Raw genomic sequence first — 18,216 nt, 5'->3', positions numbered from 1 at the left:
GAACACAGGTCCTCCCATATGGTAGGTGGAAGCTCTATCACTTGAGCTACATTCGCTTCCCATATTTAGTATTTATTTTTTAACTCAAACATTTTTCATGGCTGGAGAGTTCTGGTAGGAAGATAATATTATTTAATGAGATATATTATAATTCTGAGTTTCTACATTTGAAAATAAATGAGGGCTCAAACAGACACTAAAATGGCTGGGATTATATTAACTGGAACTAAACTCAATTACTGGCTCAATGGGATCCAGTATTTCTGCTTTGACCTCTAACCTACACACAAGATTTGTAGTCTTCTTTCTTTCTTTCCAAGTAATTGAGATTTCTTATACTTCTAGAGTTCAGACATCATCAAAGTGGCACACTTTTGATGACAAGCCACCACCCTCTTTGTACATAGTATTTTTTTTTTTAAAGATTTATTTATTTAATCCCCCCCTCCCCCCCCGGTTGTCTGTTCTCTGTGTCTATTTGCTGCGTCCTGTTTCTTTGTCTGCTTCTGTTGTCGTCAGCGGCACGGGAAGTGTGGGCAGCGCCATTCCTGGGCAGGCTGCACTTTCTTTCGCGCTGGGTGGTTCTCCTTACGGGTGCACTCCTTGCACGTGGGGATCCCCTACGCTGGGGACACCCCGGCGTGGCACGGCACTCCTTGCACACATCAGCACTGTGCATGGGTCAGCTCCACACGGGTCAAGAAGGCCCGGGGTTTGAACCGTGGACCTCCCATGTGGCAGATGGATGCCCTAACCACTGGGCCAAGTCCGTTTCCCTGTACCTAGTATTGATCAGGATTTCTCCAATTACTGTCTTTCAGATTGACTTTTATTCCCTGCACCTCCCTGCCAAGTATCACAAACCAGGCTTGCTGGTAGGAGAGAGACATACCTAAAAAACTCTCCCCTGGGATGCACGTTCTGTGATATTGTCTTTTTTTTTTTTTTTAAAGATTTATTTATTTCTCCCCACCCCCTTGTTGTTTGCATTTGCCACGTCTGTTCGTTGTGTGCTTGTCTTCCTTTTAGGAGGCACCAGGAACCAAACCTGTAGCCTTCCATTTGGGAGGGAGGTGCCTAATTGCTTGAGTCACCTCTGCTCCCTGCTTTGTTTCATTGCTCATTATGTTTTCCTCCTTGTGCCTCTTGCTGCATTATCTTGGGTCAGCTCGCCAAGCCAGTCTGTCACATCAGCTTGCTCTCTTGCTCATCTTCTCTAGGAGGGACTGGGAACCAAACCTGGGACCTCCCATGTGGTAGGTGGGCGCTCACTCGCTTGAGCCACACCCCCTTCCCAATACTGTCTTTCTTAAATTCATCACTACTGGAGCATCTGACTTGAGAGAAATCCAACATATGGGAATATAAATTCTATATCACTGTTATCAGACTATTTGAAAACTAGAGTCTAATACTCATTCCTAGGTGAACAGCTATTTGATGCACTTATTCCTTGTTTCTATAAAGTCCTCTGAGCTAAAAGTGCAGTCTTTTTAGTGTGTACAAGTTTGAAATTACAGGAAGTAGACCTGGTACTTAGGAACTGGCATTTCACAACTGTCTGTGGTGCTTAGAAAACAAGCTGGTGCATGGGGGAACGGAGGCCAGGACCACCTCATTCTGGCCAAGCCTGCAGCCTTCCATGCAGTCCCAGGGGCATGTATGGGTCCTCCTGTAGTTCTAGCACAGATGCCAAACTTCAGTCTCGGCCCCTGCATGGGTCCCAACTATATAGCCGAGGTGAGTGGAGGACAAAGGGAGGATAGATCCTTGGACCAGTATGTGCCCTACTCCTTCTGCACCAAATGGGAGCTATGGGGAAGCTCATGGACTGCTGATGGTCCTGAATGGAAAGCTGATGGGCCCTGGTTCCCTGCCATTCCCCGACTCCAAAGATCTCTTCCAGGAGATCTGGTTCACTGAAGCTCAGATACTGGACAGTGATGAGCAGTTTGTTCCTGATTTCCATTCAGAAAACTTAGTTTTCCACAACTCCACCACCAGAATCAAGGAGGAGCCCCAGAAACCCTGCACAGACACTCAGCGCTGTCCTGAAAAAGGAAACCACAAGGGAGAGCATTGCTTTTATTCCAGTGCCTATGACCCGCTCCCTGCCACCACCACCATCAAGTCCTTCACCACCCTTGGTGTCCTGGACAGTTGCCCCTGAACCTCCTTCCTCAGCTAGAACAACAGAGCTTCCTGAGGTCCTCTGGTACCTCCAAGCCTCACCGTGGCCATGAGTACCTCAGGGAGCACAGCTCTGTCTTCTACCAGCCCCTAGACATTTGCCACTCCATATCCTCTCAGGAATGGAGGCAGGAACCTCTCTTAACCCCCTACCAATACCAGCTATTGGAGTCCTTCCTGCCCTACCCCCAGCACAGCTTCAAGCAGGAGTACCATGACCCCCTGTATGAGCAGATGGGCTAGCCAGCTGTGGGTCAAAGTGGGGTCAGTGGGCACAAGTACCCAGGGACAGGGCTGGTGATCAAACAGGAGTAGATGGATTTCACCTATGACTCAGATGTCCCTGGATTTGTGTGCTTCAATGTACCTTCAACACAGAGGTTTTCTTTGGGCCCTCTCAAGCTCTAGGTGATGGGGTCATGGGCTACGGCTATGAGAAACCTTTGCAACCACTCCCAGATGATATCTGCATCATCCCTGAGAAATTTGAAGGAGATATCAAGCAGGAAGCAGTTGGAGCATTCCAAGATGGGCCACCCTACCAGCGCCAGGATGCATCACAGCTATGGCAGTTTCTGTTGGCTCTCTATATGATTCAGTGAATACCTTCTTAATTGCCAAGATGGGCTAGGAGATGGAGTTCAAACTAATCAAACCTGAGGAGATCTCTAGGCTCTGGGGCATCTAGAAGAATCAGCTGGCCATGAATTATGAAAAGCTGAGCTGCTCCATCTGATACGATAATGAAAAAGACTTTTCATAATGCATGGCCATACAGAAGATGGCCAGTGAGTGTTTTGTGCACAAGTTTGTGTGTAAGCCCGAGCCCCTCTTCTCTATGGTATTTCCAGACAATCAGCATCCAGTTCTCAAGACGGAGTTTGACTGCTCAGTCAATGAGGAGGACATAGTCTCTTTGTCCCACTTGAACCCTGCCTACTTCCCAGAGATAAGTGGACATGCTCAGCCCTTTTATCCCCAAGGGTGGCTATTCTTACTAGTTTCCTACAGCCACTACCCTGCCATGGTGGGTACTACCGTGTATACATATGGTGGTGTATATGGTACATATAAACCAGATAAATACAGTGTTGAAGATGTCTCTGGGGACAGATCCCTACTGTCCCATCAGTCACTCAGGCCCAGACTTTTAGCTGCTCACCAGAGGCAAGAGGAGCGAAGGGTGTAGAGAAATGACAAGCCCAAAGTTGGGAATTTCACCTCTGCTCCGGAGGAGGTCAGCTCAGCCTCTTCATGGGTCCTGCTTAGAGGCTCAACCCCCACTTCCCTTTCCCCATCACAGAGAACAAGAACTTGTTCTTGTCTGGAGGAAAGATAAGGAACTTCCTCACCATATCCTGGTGTGTGTGAGTAGAGTGGGTGCATTAAGCTCTCCAGATCTTTCTGTGGGGAGACAATCCTGGATGCTGCACTTTGTCCCATGCCTGGTCCTGGCTCTGCTCCCTTGGAGTCAGTAAGGGGCTTTCAAGACCAAGTGGAGACCCTGGCCATCCAACCTACCAGCTGTGGCCCTGGAAGGTTCGAGGCCCTGGTTATCAGTTCTTGGCGCTGTGCGTCCCCAGAGGCAGGGGAAGCTTGGGGAAAGGGACTTAGAATGGGTGAGAGTGTCAGAGTATAGCCCTGAGGAGGCAGGGAGGGATGGGGCTCCAAGGGGGTCTTTGCCATTCCTCGGTCTTTTCATGGGCGCAGGCCTGGGACTCAACTTCTACCTCCACCTCCACATGGGAAGACTGTAATAAAGATCACTCCATCTCCTGGTGTGTGGTTTTTTTTTTTAAGTACTGGTCGTCAATATGTGATATAACAACTCTTGTTATCATGGCAATGACAGTAAGTTTCATTTTATTTGTCTTAGTAATATACCATATCTCTCCCTTTCTACCATCACTAAAGAACAGAGAGAAACAAGAAATTTAGCCTTCGATTGCTAAAATGAATTTGAGCAGAACCCCAGGGAACATATGAATATCTTTTAGCTATCAAAATCTTATCTGAGAGGTCACATATTAATACTAATATGAACATATTTTTGTACCTTCTCATCATTCCAACAAAAAATTTTTGAACATTTACTATGTGTTTAAGGCATTCTGCTAAGTACTGGAAATATGTTCCATGAGAGTAAAAGAAAAGTGATTATAGCATGGTATAAAGTTTTCTTTCATGATTACAGAACTGCTGGAGAAAGGCCAGATAACTAAGAATGGTTCATTTGGAGCTTTACCTGCATGCTTGTTGCGTCTGTGGCTGATTCTTGGTGTGGACGATCCATTTCCCCGGGGTAGGAAAAGGGCAGCACCTTTGACAGTTAGAAAGCTCTCGCTGATGCTACAGGGAAAAGGTCAAAAGAAAATAAATTACTTAAGGAAAGAAATCAAAGAATAAGATGGAGACCTATTTAGGATTATTCTCTTTTCCCTATTTCCATGTCTCAACTTCATGGGATGAAGGAAAAATAAACGAGGTTTTTTTTCCCCCCTTACATAGTCCTATCTACTCTAAACAACTTTCTGAAACCAAATGTCTAATATTCCAAATGGCAGCAATTAAGAGTGAAGGCTCTAGAACCAGACTGTCTGGGTTTGAATCCTGGCTCTAATACTTCCTACCTCAGTGAATCTTTTTGGTCCTCAATTCCCTTATCTAGATAATAAAATGAGGTTGCTGTGAGAATAGAGCTTCTTATAGTTGGTACCTGGCACATACTAAGTCCTTAATAAATATTAGTTATTATTAGATCCATGGTTATTAATAATGGTATTTCAATAGTGTCCTCTGGTTTTAAATGCTACAAATTGGTTAATAACAGGTCCAAAGTTTGTCAAAAGATTTATGTTTAAAATAAACACACATGCACTTAAGTCTTATCTCAAAATTTTACTCTCACCAATTTGCATCCCTACATGCACTAAGAGGAGTAGTGCACCAGGAACTGTATGTTAACAGGCAGGAGTATGTGTCCCTTGTTAACTTCATGTGGATGACAGCTTAATAGAGGTGAATCACTGCTGAGAATAGAGGCTATTCAAAATATAATAGTGAGTATCTATAGAAATTAAAATATAAATTGTTTCATATTAACAGGTAAAATTTTTTCAATGTTATCCATAGAATCTGAAAAAGATAGAACTTTTAAATCACTAATGGCCAAATTTAGAAACACCAAACGGAGGGTTCTAAATTTGCTTGTAAGTATGGTACTACTATTCAGAATTAGCTGACATTGTATATTATACTACCCACTCAACATTGCTACCTGGAAATCTAATCAGACATCTTAAAATTAACATTGGCAAACTAGACTTTTAATTCATCCCTAGCACCCCCAAACATGATCCCCATCCTCATCCACCCAGTTGATTGTACCAACTACTCAATAGTCACCCTTGGTTTCTCTCATAATCCACCAGTTAAGTCCTATGGCTTTACTTTCAATCAAATATATCTTTTTTTAAAAAAAAGATTTATTTATTTCTCTCCCACCCCCGCCCATTGTCTGCTCTCTGTGTCCACTCGCTGCGTGTTCTTCTGTATCCACTTGCATTATCAGGTGGCACTGGGAATCTGCATCTCTTTTTTGTTGCATCGTCTTGCTGCATCAACTCTCCATGTGTGCAGCACCACTCCTGGGCGGGTCGCACTTTTTTTCACACTGGGCGGCTCTCCTTGAGGGGCGTACACCTTACGCGTGAGGCACTGCTACGCAGGAGCATCCCTGTGTGGCATGGCACTCCTTGCGCACAGACGCACTGTGCGTGGGCCAGCTCACCACACAGGTCAGGAGGCCCTGGGGATCGAACCGTGGACCCTCCATATGGTAGACGGATGCTCTATCAGTTGAGCCACGTCCGCTTTTCTCAAATATATCTTGAACATGACCACTTGTTTTCATCACCAGTATCATCACCCTGGTCCATGGCACCATTATTTTTCACTTGGTCCACTGTTAAAAAGTTAGAGAAAATTTCGAACATACAAAAGTAGAGGGAATAATATAATAAGTCCATTGTTTCCCATCATATGCCAGCTTTAAATGATGGCCAGTCTTGTTTATTCTATATCCTCACCTCTCAAATCTCACAATTGGAGTGAAACAAATCCCTGACACTAGATCATCCAATACCTCCTAAAACTGGTTAGTATGGAATCGCTGCTGACCCCCTACTGTCTACTTACTAAATAGAAACCAGAGTAACTGACAGATGGATAGATAGACAGACAGACAAGATAGACAGATAGATCAGATAATGTCACTTTCCTGCTCAAACCCTCCAATGGCTTCCCTTTGTACTTATAAATGAAAGTCATAGTCTTAAGCTAGCCCTTAAAGGCCCCACAAGATCTGATCACAAGCCACTTCTCTCATCTCATCTTGAATCATCTCTCCTTTTAATATGCTCTAGTTGCTTCTGTTTCTTCAACACTCCTCTCTCAAGGCCATTGTGCTGTTTATTCTCTACTTGGGATACTTTTCTCTTGGCACGTCACTATTTAGGTCTCAGCTGCAATACCAATCCAATCCTATTCCAATCATACCCTGTTACTCTGTTTTGTTTTCTTCAGAATATTTATCATAAACTAAAATTATATTTATCACTTGCATATTTCACTGTAATTATTTCCCTAAAATAGAATATAAGCTCCACAAGGGCAAGGACTTTACTTTGCTCATCACTAGAAATAGTGCCAGGTACACATTAGGTACTCAATAGATATCTGGTGGATGAATGAATTCATCCAGGGATTTTTTCCCACATTGTTATGCCTGTTTTGTTATCTGACCCAACACTGACAAAGGAATTATAATTCAGGACAAGAAAACAGAAATTCTATAATCTTACAGGTAAACAATAATTACAGAGGACATATAATATATAGAATATATGTGGCAGATTAATGGACTGTAAAATACAAATGTTTGATGTATTATAAATTAATTGGAAAACAAATTAAATCAGCTCTACAACAGTGCCAGTTGTTGACTCAAATTTTATCCTTTAAACAGGTGGCATGAAGTTGATAAATCTTTGAGGTAACTTGCCAAATAGATTGGAATGTATCTTCTAAAAACAAAACATCATAAAAATCCACAGATACCACTTTAAAAATTTGCATGCTGGCTGGGAGGGGCTGTCTTGATTTTGTTTTGTTTTCATCTTTAAATAAAGCATCATGTTCTTGTGGTCTGTTGCACAAGCCTTGTCTCTGGTTACATCTGTGGTGTGCGCATGTCACCCTGCAGTGGGTCTCTGTTTCACTCACATTACGGGAACAACCTAAAACAAAATGTCTGAGTGACAGGATGAGGGGGGCATACCACAGACAGGAAATGAAATTCACACTTTTGCCAACACATCAACTGTCTGCTTTACTAAATGAAAATATTTTTAAAGCAAAGGGTAAACATTCTACCTATTTATCAGGGAAAATAGCAGCTTTAGACACTTTGGTTTCCAGTGAACAAGTGATTCTCTACATCTACAAAAGAAGTATATTTGTTGAGAGCTTGTAACAACTGAGAATACTTCACTAATTCCTTTTGTGAGATGGAAGTAGCTTCTCTTTGATAAACACCAGTTTAGAATGAACTTCCTGGAGTTAGTTTTTTGGAGTTCTGTAATACTGTTCTTAGATACATTTGTTGCTTATGCTTTAAAGCATATCTAAGTGGGTTCTTTAAAACATATGTAGCAACAAAGGATAAAATTAAAATAAAATAAATTGTATATATTGTTTTCACAAGATGGAGGTTGAACATGGAGAACTAGGGCCCTTGGTTAACTCAAAGCTACCAGGACTCTGAAAACTGATTATAAAAGATAGACCAGGAGTCAAACTCATACATAGTAAGAAGGAAAAGAGGTCCTTCTATTTGGATCATTTACACAAATCTCAACAAACTTCTCTGAAAGAACAAATTGTACAGCAGATCCAACTGGACCAGAAGACGGCCCTATTACATATGAAATGGGCTCAAGAGCGTTCTGGCAGACACAATTCTCTTTATCTGTGGTCCTAGATTATAACACCCGATCTTGCCAGTTATCACAAAACTGGCATGTTGTTGGACATAAGGGAACCAGGAGTGAGAATGTCACTGATTACAAAAATACCTTATTACTGCTGAAAAAAAAAATCAAAGATTTATAAATACTACCAAAATGGGATGCATGGTGGCATGGAAGTGAAAAAATAAAATTCATAACCACAAGAGTGTAGGTGGATTAAATTCAACTTGATGAATGTTTTATTTACATATGAATAAAATTATACATAAATTTAACCACATGTATTTCAGTATAAGGGAAAAGCTTAGTATTTCCTGCCAGAATATTGTAACTATTAGTCTTTCTGAAACAGCTGCCTTAAGAAAGACGTAGAGTTAGTGTGTAATTAAAACTCTGTTCTTTAGAAAAGCAGGTGACAACTTTTACCTGTTTTCTGAATTGACCAGTTCTTTTGTTTCTAGCCCAGAAACAAAACTTCTCCAGTAAATACTCTTTGGAACCTCCATATGTGATTACAGTTAAGTTTAACAAAAATCTAAGAGGACTCAAGAACCCCATATATTAAGGAAGATACAAGATAAAGAGAATACCATTCTCTCTTGATCTAAAAGACTGAGCATAATTAGCTGTTTCATAAGAAAATGACACAGTATCACCTTTCTAACAGAATAACAACATTCTCCAAAACCTTCATCAGAATACAACTGGAGAACATCTATTCCTCTCTTTGCTATAAGATTACTTGCTCAATAAAGAAAAAGGCATCCCTGGTTAGATGTATGAAATGATCTAATAATAACTAACTGGACTAGATACCTACAATATGCTAGGCACTGCCCTTCACATTATTCATTTACTCCTCAAAATGAGCCTATGCAGCATGTACTATTTGTCCCCATTTTACACTTAAGAGTTTGAGGCTCAGAGATCATAAACTACTTGTCCAAAGTCATACAACCAGTAATCCGTAGGGCAAGGCTTTAAACCAAAGTCTGACTTGAAAGCTCAACAGAATAGAATTTAAAAGTTGGGGACAGGAGAGAAAAGAATTCTTCCCATTCTTATTTCTCTCCTAACAAGGCCAGAAACAGAAAGGATGAACTAAGGGAAATGCAGAACATCTGGCTGAGAGATGAACCAAGGTAAGTAAGGTCTTTGGAGATGAGTCCAGTTTGGTTAACAGTAGAGAAAAGAACAGTAAGAGTTTCAGTCTCAAAAATAGAGGAAATAAAACTCTCAAAAATATTGGAAGGCAAAAATCAGCTAAAGTTGGATCACCCAAGAATATATAACATCTTACAGAAATGCAAATATCCAAATGTTTTAAAATATATTTGGGGAATTACTTCATGCTAATCTCTCCCAATCAAAAGCACTTCCTAGAACATGAAATTTGTTGACTGGCAGTTTTTTCTAAGGCAAAGTATAGAGGAAAAGGCCAACTAAGAGGAGAAAATGCTGAACTGTTTTGAGGTTGAAATAATCTGTGAGGAATGTGGCCAGGGTGATCATCCATGACAAGCAAGAAAGCCAAGGAAGCAAAATAAAGTAACAACATACCTGTCCAAATGGTTGAATGTCAGTTGGATTGAAATTCTTCTGCTTTACATACAATACACACAAGAAAAAATGGATCATTTACTATGGGGAATTGGGTTTCAGAAAGTGGATAAAATACTTTCATTTCAACATTAAAGTGAAGTCAGTAGATTTCCATGCTTAGCATGTTTGTAATGATAAACTCTTGAATTTGTTTGGTATTTCTGCCTGAAGCCGTAATTTATTGGTAAACTATTGTATAATACTGAATGTAGGCAATATTATTGCACAAGGTAAGTTTGCTGGCATTTGTGTTAAATTCAAATACACATAATCTGACCTGTCATATTTTTGTCCTGAAGAATATTCAACTAGGGAAAACTTTCAAATACATTCCACTCTCCCAACACTTTCCCCTCTGCCAGTAAGCTTTCCCTGCTTATTTAGTTGTTTAATTTCAGATTCAAGGTGGTAGGGTAGCTTCTTTTAATCTCACAAGGTGGAAAGAAGTTCATGACCCCACTTAGAGTGACCACATCACATAGAAAAGGAAGTTCTTAATAAAAAGCTTCAAATAACAGAAGCCAAAGGAGTACAAATAAAAAAATGAGTCCCTTCTCTTGTACTGTATATATACAGAGAGTTGGCCATCAATACTAGTGCCTAATGAAGAAGTGTGGCTAAAGTAAAAAAATAGGAGGGAGAAGGTCACTAATGTATATTCTATAATATAAACCTGGCTGCAAAAGACAAGCACACCTGTAGGTAGTAAGAAAAGTTTGCTTCTGTAATCCTAAAGGAATTTAGGTTACAACAAGGGAAAAGTCCAAACCCATACCAAACTATTCTCTGTAATTAGACATTTCCCAACCCACTCCTCACCATACATGACCATACATCCAAGCGACAATATTAGCATAACAATTGATACTTGGCAGTCACCAGGCACATGCCTATGCATGTAGGCAGCAGGATTATTTCTGTCCTCATCAGCAGACAAGCAGAGGCTGGGGCACATTAGTAGACCAATTACTGGCATAGTAGAGAAATTCAGTTCTTACTTATTAACGACAACCATCAGACCATTTTAGTTCTAGCTAATCTTCCAACTTAAACTCTGTTGCACAATGCCAACATAACTACACCCTGATGCAGCTATTTGGTTTTCTCCTTTCCTGAAATTAAAAAAAAATTTTTTTTTTCTGTATATTTTGATATCTCACTTACTTATATAATATCTTCATCTGAGTTGACATTTGCTGTTTTGGCTGTCTAGCAATAGATCGCCTGTTCCTAATATTACCCTAAATCTTCTTTTGGGGAATTTCCCCAAATGTGCTAGCCTTGGTAGTCAATGGTACCTGCTTCCAACTCCAGAACTGCAAGGAATCTTGCAGGAAGCTATCATGTGGTTTAGGCCTGGCCAATTGGAAACTCTCCCCTGAGACTCTGAATCTGAATCTTAGGTAAATGATACAAAGGAGTGAGCCCAGTAGGGGATGGTCACATTCACTGTGGGGAGAGTTAGATGTTACTACAACAGGACATACTTCTGACTGAATAGTTTGAGGCAACTAGCAGTTAAAATACACCTGGTCAGTTCATCTAAGAGAACAAAGGTAGAATTTCACTGCAAAGCTTGGTGTGATTTTGTTCTATTTTCCATGGCATCCTGAAAACAAAGTACAGGTCTGAGTGGGGAAAGATTTAGACATATTCCCATGAGGCAAATACTTTCATGCTATCTCAATATTCTCTTTTCCCTTTTGCTTTCAGTCCGTTACTTAGAAACTAAACTTTTAAAAATTAGGTGCCCATGGAAAGAGTTGGTCTCAGGCAACTTCCCAACACACAATTGACCCTAGTTCTCCTGGTGACTAATAAGCAGTGAACCAAACTTGAGTCCTGTTTTTGAGAAAATCCTCCCCCCTTCAAGGAGAAGTGAAACTGCCTCAGTTCAAAGGCAGCCTATTTCCCTTACAGGCTGAATTAGCAGAACTTCTCAGACCTGTGGCCCTAAATCTAGATTTAAATACTTTTCTTTCAAAAGGGAAAGCTTAAAAATGCTCTGGACCCAGAAGAAAACGACTTGAACAGTTCTTTTCCAGTATTTTAAAATGCTGGATCTATCGGTTACCAGGAGACACAACCAACATTACTTGGCATTAAATTTACAATAGTTGGTGGGAAAAAAACAAAAGGAGAAAAACTGTTCAGCATTTAAAACATCATTTTATTTACATGATTCAACAACACTTTTCCAGGTATTTAAAACACACCTGCAGAAGGAATGCAAGTTGGGCTTTTAAGCACTTGGCCAAAATGTAAAACCCTGCTTTCAGACCATTTCTTTTTCACCCTGCTTTCTTCTGAGGCTCAAGTCATCTTTTAATTTTTGTTGCTGTCGTGATCTATTTTTTAAATTTACTAATCCCTTTTACTTACTACGCCCTTGTCTTGCTCAATCTCCTCTTTTCACCAATTCCTACGACAATCTTGAGAGTCCACTGTCCATATAGATAAACATCCAACAGCTTTACCCCCAAATTTCTCATTCTCTGATCTTCAAAGACCTTCAGTTTATCTACATTTAGACCTCTTAATTCCCAGGGACCTTATGGAAGGCATCAGATCTTGATGGCCTTAACTTCCTAACTTAAACTCCTACTCTCTGACTATAACCCCATCTCCTTGTGACTCCATGTGGTTCACTCCCTCTTCCACCAAAGGGAGGCTCCTAGTACCTTGATTCCTCAAAAATTTCCAGGCCATCAAGTTCCTTCTGGCTTTTCTTCTTTCCCTAATCAACCTAGCTCCATGTCTTATTTCCTATGTGGTTTTCCTACAACTTATTTTCTTTACTTTTGATTTTCCTTCATAGCACTTACTACAGCTTGAAACAACATGATTATTTGATGATTTCTTTATTATCATCTGAGCAGTTAGCTCCTTGACAGCAAGAGCTTTAACTGCCTTGCCTAATGTTATCTCTCTAATGTCCAGCACAGTGCCTGGCATGAAGTGGATGTTCAGTCAATAAATACTGAATAATGAAAGAATGGCAGCCAAACACTGCTAAAGGGGATTATGAAACCATACCGCTGGGTGACACAATACATTCATGGTCTCAATGATAAGGATGTCAGAAGATGACAACAACACTGAGCTGACTCAGCTGGGCACTTAACATCTCTGGGCAGTTCCCTTCCCATTTATTTCCATTATTATTCTAACCCCTCCCCACTCTCATGTTCTGCTTCCCTCCACTCTCCACTCTTAACCTGCCCTTCTACATCATAAAGAAGCCAGTTGGTATGAGTGATCCCAATTACTTTCTCTCACCTGCAGGGCTTACCTCCTTTCTCTAACCTCAGAGAACGTCAAAATTCAACCCTTTCACCTACCTCCTTGACCCCATTGTTCCCTTGTCTCCTCTATCTACTAAATGCTTCCCCTCAGCCTGGAAACATGATCAAGTCTGGTCTCTCACATCCTTGAAACAAAATAGAACAAAACAATAAAAAACCCCAAATCTTACATGATCCTCTGTTCTCTTCTACCTTTTCTTCCTTTATTACTGAAACTCTTTAAAAAGAAGTCTATACTTGTTATCCATTTTTTCCCTTGGTAGTCATTTTTCTACCCACTGCCATCTTGCTTCTGTTCCACCTCTCCCCTGAAACTCCTTCAGAGAGAGAGAGAGAGAGAGAGAGAGAGAGAGAGAGAGAGAGAGAGAGAGAACTCAATTTAGAATTAACTCCCCATTCTCTATCTCTACCCTGGCCCCTGGTAACTTGAAATCTAGTTTCTGACTCTATGATTTTGCTTATTCTAGTTATTTTTCACATCAGTGAGCTCATACAATATTTGACTTTTTGAGGCATAATGTTTTATGACTTAACTTTGGAAGTCACTACACACTTTAATTTCTAACAACATCCTACAGGTTATATATAGCTAGGTTCTATTCAGTGTGGGAGGGAATGCCCACATAGGGTGTAAATACCGGGAGGAGAGAATCATCCGGGAACATCTTGGAGACTAGCTATCACAACTCGCAAATAGCTCTATTGCCAGAGCTCCAGACCTGTTGGACGAATAGTCTAACAGATAGTTCTGTTTGTTGACAATAATGGCAACAGCTTTACCATTATTTCACAAACTTTTACTTGTGAAAACCTGGAATCTGGTACAATGACATGCCCATCAAAATGTTCTCTTTGGGCATTGTGTGGTGGTGGCAGTGGTAGTAACAGTGGTTAGGTATTGGCTCTGAGTACTGTTAAATTAAAAAAAAAAAATCTTTTTAAGGTACCAGGGCTGGAGACTGAACCTTGGACCTTGTACATGGGAAGGTGGCACTCAACCATTGAGCGACACTGGCTCCCCCGAGTTGTTTTTTTTTCATTTGTTTGTTTGCTTTGTTTTTAGGAGGTATTGGGGATCAAACCAGGGACCTCATACATGGGAAGCAGGCATTCAACTACTTGAGCTATATCTGCTCCCCTGTTAAGTAAACTTTGAGAGGATTTTGCAACTATCATTTACTGAGTACCCACCTTGTGTTAGGCACAATGCCTAGAGCTACACAAGGACTATCTCACAACAACCCTATGAACAGATGTCATTCTTCCCATTTCAAAGATGAGAAAACAAAGGTTTTGAGAGTAAGTTCTGTAAGTTTATCAATAATGTAATCAGTAAATGAGAGAGTATGCAAAATTTAGCCCTATTTTCAAAGGGTTTTTTTTTTTAAACCTAGGCCCTGGCTTCTTGATATCGAGTCATTTGCCTATTCTTAATGTGGACATTGTAGCTCATGGTAGCCTACCCACCAGAGTACCCAAAGGGTGCTAAGAATAAATTCTCAACTATCAGAAAAACCAAGGCTTTTTCAACTGAGTCAGTTCAATGCTACTTTATTGTAATCTTATAAATATTTCTCAAAATTCACTGGCCACAAAAATTTAATCCCATCTACAAAACACTAGTCTATCACTTTTCCTTACCAAACCATTTCTTTTATAGTTTCCCTCTACCTTACTAGGCTAAGAAAATGAAATAATTTGCCATCAGGCATTCTTAAAAGTCCTTCAAAAATATTAATTTCCAAATATCAAACCAAAGGGAACAGAGAAAGGCTTGGTAGAGTATGCTGAATCTACTTTAAATCTTCTGTCTAGTTACCTTTACTATCCCTGCAACTGCCTATCCTTTTTAAAGTCCCTGAGCAAATTCTTATTTTCCAAACTGTTTTAATGTATATTACAGATCCACTTGGCCCCAGTACTAATGCACAATGAAATCTAGGAAGATTATCACTGTTGTCAAAGCTTAGAGTCTGACACTTGCAAAAGCAGTTAGCGTTTGTAAAATAGTAATGATGATGATGGAGAAGGAACAGGAGGGAGAGGAGAAGGAAGAGAGGAAGGAAGGGAGGGAGGGAGGAAAGCAAAGGCAAAATTCAAAGAAAAATTTAAGGAGTTGTTGAAGAAAAGAGAAAAGAGAAAGCAAATGTCATTGGCCTTAAATTACTTTAATTAGCTCATACTTTTTAATCAACCCAATGCTCCTTTCTGCTTATCCCTTTTCCCTTACAGAATCATTCCAGAATTGTCCTATCAATACAGATAAAAATTTCACTCCATTGAGTCCTAGCAAATTTAAGTTATGTTTTTCTTGATGCTTGTCGAGTGTTTAACAATTATTTTTCAAATTCATGAAATGCACATTTTAAAGGTAAATTTATGAAGAAGCAATGACCCACAGCACTTTCCTCCCTATTTTCTAGATAGTATTTATAAGAAATCAGCGATCTGGGGACAAAGTGATCACACAGTAGTATTTTGCAATACTCTAGGGTACAGTGTGATACAATGAATTCCACCCATTTTAGTTAGGGTTTGGAAAAAGAAAAAAATATCAAAATAAAAAACCCGTATGTGTTTTAAATGTGTTGGGGAACATTTTTAAAAGATTACCTAATTGCTCCAGTGTAGGAACAAACACTGCAGTATTATTCCACACCTGCTACCTAGATTACTTTCAGGTCTTGGTTGAGCTAGGTCCTCTAATCTATCCCAAATGACAACCCAGGGCCTAGGGAAACATAAGGGGGGAAAAAAAGGGAAATTATTTTAAATATCGGTTTTAATGCCAAAGGCAAAACTTATCTACAATGACTGGAAGGAAACCTGTAGTCCTAAAGAAGGTCTATCATCATTTCACAAAGCAATGGACTGTTAGTGAGGCTGTGAATAAGTTCTGTAGACTTCCTAAGTTATTAGGAGACACTGCATACTATAGGCCCACGTTTCAACCGTCTAAGCACAGAGGACCATGGTTTCTAAAAGGAAGGTGACTGGAGATATTCACATCTAATCATTCTTCCAAAGCAAGGAGTAACAGTCAATTTCGTCCTTTTTTTTTTGTCAAACAAGAAAGGGAGAATAATGAGAGATATTTACGTGGCCTTATTCACCTTTAGAAAGAGGATAAAGTGAAGGATGTATAGGCAACCAGTTATAAGTGAAGGACTGATACCAGCAAGACTGGGGGAGTTGAGGCTTGCAATACAACAAAAGGCAAGAATATAGACATATTTCTTTCTGAATGGGGCTGCCTTGAGGTGGGCACAGTAATATGTCTTGACAGTCAATTTAAAACAGCAATTTAAAAATGTTAAGTAAATATGCTACACACACACAGAGACACATATTACATGTCTTAATTTTTAAAATAAAAGTTGCTTCTTAGCCCTACTACAAAAACTGGAATTCTGGGGTCCCAAAAGCCAGAAAGGAAAAGAAAAACAAGAACTCACTGACAGAGTGCTGAGAAGCTGCAATGCTCTTTCAGTAACTCGAGACCAAAACCCAAAAGATGATGCCAGATTCAGGAAAAAAAACAGAGAAGTGGCAGGATGACAAAGGATCTGAACTTATGCTTAAGAAAAAGGACACAACTAGGCAAAAATCTACGCACATCAAGAATGGGAAAGAAATGTGGCAGGAATGGAAATGGCTGTTAGTAAGGATGGTGGCACTGTGGGCGAGTTTTTGCCAAATTCTCTTTAATGACATTATAATACTATGTTTTCAATTTTTAAAAAGGACAAAAAAGGGGGGGGAGGGTGGTACGGGAAATACACCGTGGGAACAGAGTCAAACAGATGTTTTGTGTAAGCTGCATTTTCAGAGACATCTGCCTTTATGCAAGACTTGAAAAAGTAGGGCTGTCGTCAACAAGTTCTCTGCAGTGAAGGGTGGGGCCTGAGAGAAAATGAGCTATGAAGAAACCAACAATCAGAACCCTCAGGGCTGAGAAACACTAAGCGAAGTTCCTCATTTACCAACCTACCCCCTGCTCAAAATGCTTTGCCATTAGCAATGTCTACTACTCAAACACTGAGGATTGAAGCTGCCCATATGACTTCACTCAAATGACTGATGTTCTTTGCAGTGGTGTCCTTTAGCTCTTTGCAGATACATTCTATGTGGTAGAAAGATAGGTCACAACCTACTACAGAAAAATCTGGGTGGAAGCAAGCTTCTTTCTTGTTCATATTAAAAATATAAAAGCTTATCAGGAACAGAAAAACTCATGTAAAAGCAAAGATAATACATCTGCTAATCTGCTATGTGTGTTAAACTTTGTTTAGTAGGATGAACAGCCCTATCTCTATATTGTTCGGTTTCACGTGAAAGGCAAGGAAAGGAAGGTGCTGTTCACTCTGCTTTTATACAGTGCCCAGTGTAAAGCTATGCCCAGAATGCTTATTAAATGTGATCTGAAAATGACAACAGGCTGAAGAATTAAGCACACTTTGGAGGATAATAAAATATAAAAGGTCTTCACTGGTGTTCATATGACAGTGAGAAAGCCCACAAGCTTTCATCTTCTGAATTGCAGGGAGAGACTACCTTACTAGTTGTTTTGCAGCCTTTTATCATGCCTGTTGCTAGTGGGGAACTTGTTCCACTTGCAAGAGAATTTTCAACTTACAAAGTTCTATTTGGTGTTCTATCCTGAAGTTCCCTCTTCTGAGAAGTTGGGTGTGTTGTATGGGTTACTGACCTATAACTGCTTCCTGGGTAAGATGACTACTAAAGAAGACTTTAGAAACCTCTTGCCCTGGCATAGCAGCCTCTTTTAAGTTCTACAGAAATTCCTCTTACTGCTAAAATAAAATAGTTGATAATGTATAGGTTTATAGAAATTAGTTGGGATAAAGCTACTCAAACTGCTAATATAAATCTCTCAGTTAATTCCACATAACTCACATGACCCACATTTTCCCACTTGTTAAATCAGAGCAGAAAATTATAAAGAAACCAAACCACTATTTTCAAACTAGGAGATAATTTCAACTACATACAAAACAGAGGAGTTACCTTTCTCCTTATATTCTTTCTGTGCTTACATAACCTAAGAGTGGTCTGGTTTTGAAATGTGGATG

General features: G+C 40.0%; 1 protein-coding gene and 1 pseudogene across 3 annotated transcripts in view; one reads left to right on the top strand and one right to left on the bottom strand.

Annotated features, from left to right (window-relative positions):
* Nucleotides 1–18,216, bottom strand: part of SSH2 (slingshot protein phosphatase 2) — a 312,427-nt gene that overhangs the window by 81,498 nt on the left and 212,713 nt on the right. For all 3 annotated transcript variants that reach the window (XM_004454370.3, XM_004454372.3, XM_004454371.3), the window contains one exon: nucleotides 4,436–4,539. In XM_004454370.3, coding sequence (XP_004454427.2) covers nucleotides 4,436–4,539 — 104 coding nt within the window. The remainder of the gene's footprint in view (nucleotides 1–4,435; nucleotides 4,540–18,216) is intronic.
* On the top strand, nucleotides 1,859–3,379 carry LOC139437205 (ETS translocation variant 4 pseudogene; annotated as a pseudogene).

The sequence above is a fragment of the Dasypus novemcinctus genome, chromosome 21 (assembly GCF_030445035.2).
Source record: "Dasypus novemcinctus isolate mDasNov1 chromosome 21, mDasNov1.1.hap2, whole genome shotgun sequence".
Taxonomy (NCBI): domain Eukaryota; kingdom Metazoa; phylum Chordata; class Mammalia; order Cingulata; family Dasypodidae; genus Dasypus; species Dasypus novemcinctus.
The sequence above is the reverse complement of the archived record's forward strand: the minus strand, read 5'-3'. Positions and strand labels throughout refer to the sequence as shown.